General features: G+C 34.9%; 1 protein-coding gene across 1 annotated transcript; it reads left to right on the top strand.

Moving 5' to 3' along the window:
• The first annotated feature begins 54 nt into the window (after window positions 1–54).
• Window positions 55–2055, top strand: LOC124645801 (tRNA-dihydrouridine(20) synthase [NAD(P)+]-like). Its single transcript, XM_047185701.1, has 6 exons — window positions 55–436; window positions 514–652; window positions 733–1065; window positions 1156–1443; window positions 1520–1679; window positions 1762–2055. The coding sequence occupies exons 1-6, from the start codon at window positions 283–285 to the stop codon at window positions 2038–2040; spliced, it is 1353 nt and encodes a 450-aa protein (XP_047041657.1). The 5' UTR covers window positions 55–282; the 3' UTR covers window positions 2041–2055.
• The last annotated feature ends 3945 nt before the right edge of the window (window positions 2056–6000 follow it).

The following is a 6000-nucleotide window of genomic DNA, read 5'->3' on the forward strand; positions in this document are numbered from 1 at the left end:
CTATGTAATCAGTATCAACGTCATGTCATATTAACAATTGTCATTGTCAGCCATCCACCCACCATCCATGCCACACATGTGTACGCTTGTACGGCGCAGTGTGTTGTTGTTCATTCGCAGTCGTTTTATGGATAAATACTAATATTAATTAGAACTGGATTCTGTAGAAAACATGCCACTTTGTCACTTTATTAGTCTGTAGTTAATTATTGGTTTCCATGCGACATTGAAGCTACAAAACAAGTTTTATCTATCGTTGAAAGTTTATAACATTATCTTACAATGATATCTTATGAAAATAAATTAATATTAGCGCCTATGGTGCGCATAGGAACGTTACCCATGCGTCTCTTGGCTCTACGATACGGTGCTGATTTGGTTTATACCGAAGAATTAATTGATTGGAAGTTTTTAAGATCCAAACGTCAATACAATGGTAGGTACAAGAACTACGCGCATAGTTGAATAATCACAGGCAGACTAAGTTATCAGGCAATAACTCTTTAATTTCAGAAATATTAAACACTGTGGATTTCGTTGATCAAACTGATGGAACAATTGTCTTTCGGACATGTGATGAAGAAAAAGATAAAGTTATACTACAGCTGGGAACATGCAGTGCAGAAAGAGCTTTAAAAGTAGCTAAACTAGTGTAAGAGTAGTGGTAGCAATATCATGTATTGCCTGTTTGGGTTATGTTATTGCTATTACAATAATTATTATCTATTTTAGGGAAAAGGATGTGGCCGCTATAGACATAAATATGGGATGTCCAAAAGAATTCTCCATAAAGGGAGGTATGGGCGTTGCCCTTCTAGGACAACCAGAAAAAGCCCATAATATTCTAGCTACTTTAGTTGAGAACTTATCTATACCTGTTACTTGTAAAATAAGGATACTCCAAACACCTGAAGAAACTTTGAAGCTTGTAGAAAAACTGGTGAGTTCAGGCATTAAAGCTATTGGGATACATGGCAGGACTAAGGACGAGCGGCCACAACATGCAGTACATACAGACATTATAAAGTATATTGCTGAAAGGATATCTATTCCAGTTATAGCCAAGTATGTCTTGTTTTGTAAAGCTTAAAACAACAGCTTTACAATAAATTATTGATATACATTGTAATGACTCAAACTGTTTAATTATTTCAGTGGGGGTTCTAAAGAAATTGAAAAGCATACTGACATATACAAATTCAAGGAAATGACAGGATGTTCTAGTGTCATGATTGCAAGAGCTGCTGAATGGAACTGTTCCATTTTCAGGAAAGAGGGATTGCTACCAATGGATACTGTCATTAAAGAATATCTCAAGCTTGCTGTTGACTTTGATAATTCACCTTCCAACACTAAGTATTGTATACAAAATATTCTAAGAGAATTGCAAGATACACCAAGAGGAAGACAATTTTTAGATTGTCAAACACTAGAACAAATATGGTGGGTGTTTGCATAATTTATTCATCATGATATCAAGACTATGTGTTTCTATTATAACCATTCTTTATATTTTTAGTTCCATTTGGGATTTGGGTGAGTACTGCCAAGAAAAGCAATCAAGCTACCAGAAGAGGGGTATACAAGGACGGTGGCAAGTGTGTCCACATGATCTAGAGCCACCTCAAAAGAAGATGAAATCAATTGATACTGCTCTTACTGATGTTATTGAAATGAAAGTAAGGAATCATTCTCAATGAAATTGATGTTTTTCATGACTTGTTTTGTACCTATTATAATGTCTTGTTGTTCTTGTTTTAGGTATGTTTTGTTCGAGCTAACTTTAATGACCTTAACTTGCCTAAATCCAGACTTCATGCATGGGCAGGAAAGAATGGACAGAAACTGCCAGTGTATGAGACCCAGCAAGTGGAAAAGTTGTTTCGCACCATTATTACATTCAATGGAAAAAAGTACACATCCTCCTTTTGGGAGAAAAACAAGAAATTTGCTGAACAAGGTGCAGCTCTAGTCTGTTTATTCCATTTAGGAATAGTTACAGAAGAAGATTTAGTTAAGCTTGGAAGTATAATTAAATGAGTTTTTATACACATATATGGACTTCTACATTAAACCCATTACGACATTGATGTTGTCATTCCATGTCAATACTTCTATTAAGTACTGAATGAGTAAGCCTTATGAAGGCTAAACCATAACTAAGCAATACTAGTACTAAGTATTTTTGTTGTATGTTATTTTTATTATCCAGTATAAAGAAAAACCCAAAGTAATTTCTTTGACTTCAGTTGTAAATAATAATGAAAAAGACAAGTGATTTACATAATTTATTGAGTACTAAGCATAATTTTGTTAAACTTACAGTAGTAATGATAATATTTTGTTAAATAAAATGTTAATCTAAGTTTGTTTTTTCATGTTAGCTATGTTTTCTACCAACTTATGGTTTAGTTCGTCAAGTTTTGAATTTAGACCGTCTTGTTTCATTACATCCTCTTGTAGCTGCTTAAAGTTTTTGTAACAAGAATGTGCACTGAGCAAGATTTCATTACCTTCCGTAACTTTTATAGGATGATCTTGTTGCTGTACAATTTCAACATCAAATATATCTTCCAATACTTGTTCAGTGGTAGGAATATTAGGCACAGTATATTTTTCCATTATTCTCAAATGAAATGTCTACAATTTCATTTATATTTTAACACAACTTTTTAATGTATGTATTCCGTCAATTGTTCAATATTTTACACCTCCATCCAAGTAATACAATAAAAGCGATTTCATAGATTTATAATTTTCAAGAACACTATTGGTGTTTTGATTCGAGTGACTCGAGTGAGTGTCGTGAGTGACAGACACGCATGACACTCAGTCATGACAGTCAACTGACGTTTTAGAATGGCAACCTCAAGTAACCGTAACTTTCAGTTGAGAGATACGGTTATGTTTAGTCGAATCAATATATATTTGGTTGCCCAATTTTAAAGCTTCATAATATAAAAATAATTTTATTGAACATGTATATGCATATCAAGTGTAAATAAATAATAAATCAAATAAAAAAGTTACTATGAACGTCTGGATGTGACATAACACTCACCTTCTACGTTGGAATAGTACCGCTAACGAAACATAGATGGCGAAAGCGCGACTCATTCTTCGGCGTAGCAAAATTCCCGTCGCGCTAGCTGTGAAGCGAGTTCATTGATAATAAAAGTCCTCAAATAATCATAGATGCAACTGTCTCGGCTATCAATCAGGACTTCAAGAACTTGGACTATTAAATTGCTAGTTTACCAAACCTATCTAGGTACTCATTGCTAAGAAGCGGATGAACCTAAATTAAAAAGAACCGTTAAATCAATTGAGATGGTTGATAAATACCTACATTAAGAAATACAGAACGAACGGAACCGGGTGCCAAATAAAAGCATCTACTCTTTTTACTTAGGTACTCCTAAAAACACTATTCTTACAAGAATCAAAAAGCTGGAAGCATAAGGTCACCGTCCCAAATGCTTCTAAGTATGTACCTACAAAACCTTCCTTGCAAGCGGTTGGATGTTAAATCTTAAGTTGATCAAAACCTTTATTGCCTTATTCCAATTGACTAAATTCAGAAGTCTAAACGATCAAGTATTTTTAGTAACTAATTCAATTAAGTCAATCTTATTTTTTTATGTAATTAAATGCCCAATGTTGCTGTGCCCTAACAGGGTCCACAAATGCACTTAGCTGTAAGCCTTGGTATTGTAACACCTTGACAAACTTGTGGAATGTAAATAAATAATATGAATATGGATTAGCTTTCAGGGAGTTAAAGTTTAAGTTCGGAAAAAGTATAGTTTCTGACTGATTAAACCCTAATTACCTAAAAACGTTTTAAGACTTCTGAATCTAGTCAAATGGAATAAGGCTTGATGTTTTAGATAGGTTGATTTTCTTTCTCTCACTTCTACTAATACTTTGCAGATAAAAAAATAACTGTTAAAATACAAAGGACAAAACAAGACTTCTTGATTCCAGGTTTATATTCTTTTTTTTCCTATAAAAAGATTACTTCAAAGCTTTCAAATCCTTGTTTAAGTTGATTGTTAAAACTTTTATGTTATGTTGAGTTGGCTGTTCAACTGAATAAAAAAACACAGCGCAACTCTGGTTGCTCTGTAGTTATTTAGATGGATAGTTTGCGGTTTCCTGTGGTAACCGCGACTGGATCGACCTCGATTTCATGAGCTTATGTTACGCTCATTTACTACAAAAATAAAATACGTTCACGTCAGCCGCTGCAAGATATTACAGATATTTAAGTATGGCAGATACTGCTCCATCTTTTCAGAATTCTTTAAATATATCGATATTTTAAGTAAATACCTGCCTAGGTACCTTTCTTATCTGATATTGGAATTGGGATTATTTATTATTGTAGGTATCTAGGTATTGATATTTTGGCAGGTAGGTACTAAGTAGTTAATCCTATGTTTGTAGTATTGTAGTCGCAGCAAGATAACATTAATCTTATGGAGACTTCAGCGATGTGATAATTTATATGCATTCCAATGCAATAAAAAGACGGATCTAATTTGTTGCTTATTGATGTGTAATACTAGAAACTAGATCTAAAATACTGCACGTCTTGTTCCAATCGAGTGCGTATGCGCACGGCCTGTGATAGCTGTGAGACTTGACTTCACCCGACCACGACACGTGTGGTCTCCAATCTATCAAATATGTAGTTAAGATTCGATACTAACCGACAAGCGTCGGGTTACACTCTGACCGTATCGTCAAGAAACGCTTCTGTGATTATTATGGGGCATTTAATACAATAAACAAAGTATATTGGAAAACGGAATTCATTGTTTTTGAGATTTTTGTACCAAGTAAATAATTGTAAATGTTGACAAAAAGTTTTCACGTTTACGCGTATCTTGTTAACTATAAATCGTCAATTAGACACCGCGGCTAATATGGAAACGAGCCGATGCAAGAGCGAATCTCTGATCGCATACCTACAGCTGATATTTATTCCGAAATATACCTAGGTACTTACCTAATCATCAATCCTGTTTCAGAAGTGAATCTACATTACTGACCCCTTCGAATTTATACACATAGGCCTACATTTCTGCAAAACGTTGACACTTTTATAAGCTAGTATGCCATAAAAGCTGTTACCACTCTAATGAGATTTTTGATTTACAACCGCTTTCGCCTGCAGAAAATAAATGTCTGCATATTTAGAAAGAAACCGCGAAATTGCAAGAGAACGTAGCCATCGACAGCGACAACCGCGGCCCCACGGCGGAGCATCGACCAAAACCGCAAACTCTTCGCTTCAAGGCCCGCATACATCTCCAACGTAACTAACAAAAAGAATTTCATCTTAAGAAAGTTTCGCTGTTGCGGTGTTTTATGACTGCAAACCACAAATTGTAATGAACTTAGACAAAACAATAACAAAAGCCCGAGAGGCAAGGCAGAGATAAATATGCTGCTAGGTATTAGGTATATTATATGCTTTTGGGCAAACGCGTGTAAAACATTCTATCACGGGAACGAGCACTGCCGTTTTCAGTAACGGTCGATAGCGGTTCTCCGTGTGATCGGGCAGTGTTTATCTATACATATAATAAATCTGTAAAAAAACTGTGTCTGTACATTGAATATATTAAAAAAATAATAATTGGGTGGGGTTTAGAAACAGTAATGGAGCACAAATCCAAAAAAAAAAATCTGTCTGTATGTCTGTATGTCTGTTTGTTTGTACACGCTAATCTTCCGAACTACTGAACGGATTTCAATGATTTTTTCTTTGTTGTGTCAGTATTAAGCCTGGTCAACATATAGGCTATAATGTATCTTCGAAACTTGAATACCTGATGCAGAACACCAACAGACCAACAAAACTATAAGAGATACAAAAATGGTGTCATGGCAAAAATTGTTTCATGTGATGAGCATTTTCAGCTGAGATAATAAATTTGAAGATCTGGAACACCTGATGTGGAACCCCAAGAGCCCAGCTTCTCTGTACCA

The sequence above is a fragment of the Helicoverpa zea genome, chromosome 3 (assembly GCF_022581195.2).
Source record: "Helicoverpa zea isolate HzStark_Cry1AcR chromosome 3, ilHelZeax1.1, whole genome shotgun sequence".
Classification (NCBI taxonomy): Eukaryota; Metazoa; Arthropoda; class Insecta; order Lepidoptera; family Noctuidae; genus Helicoverpa; species Helicoverpa zea.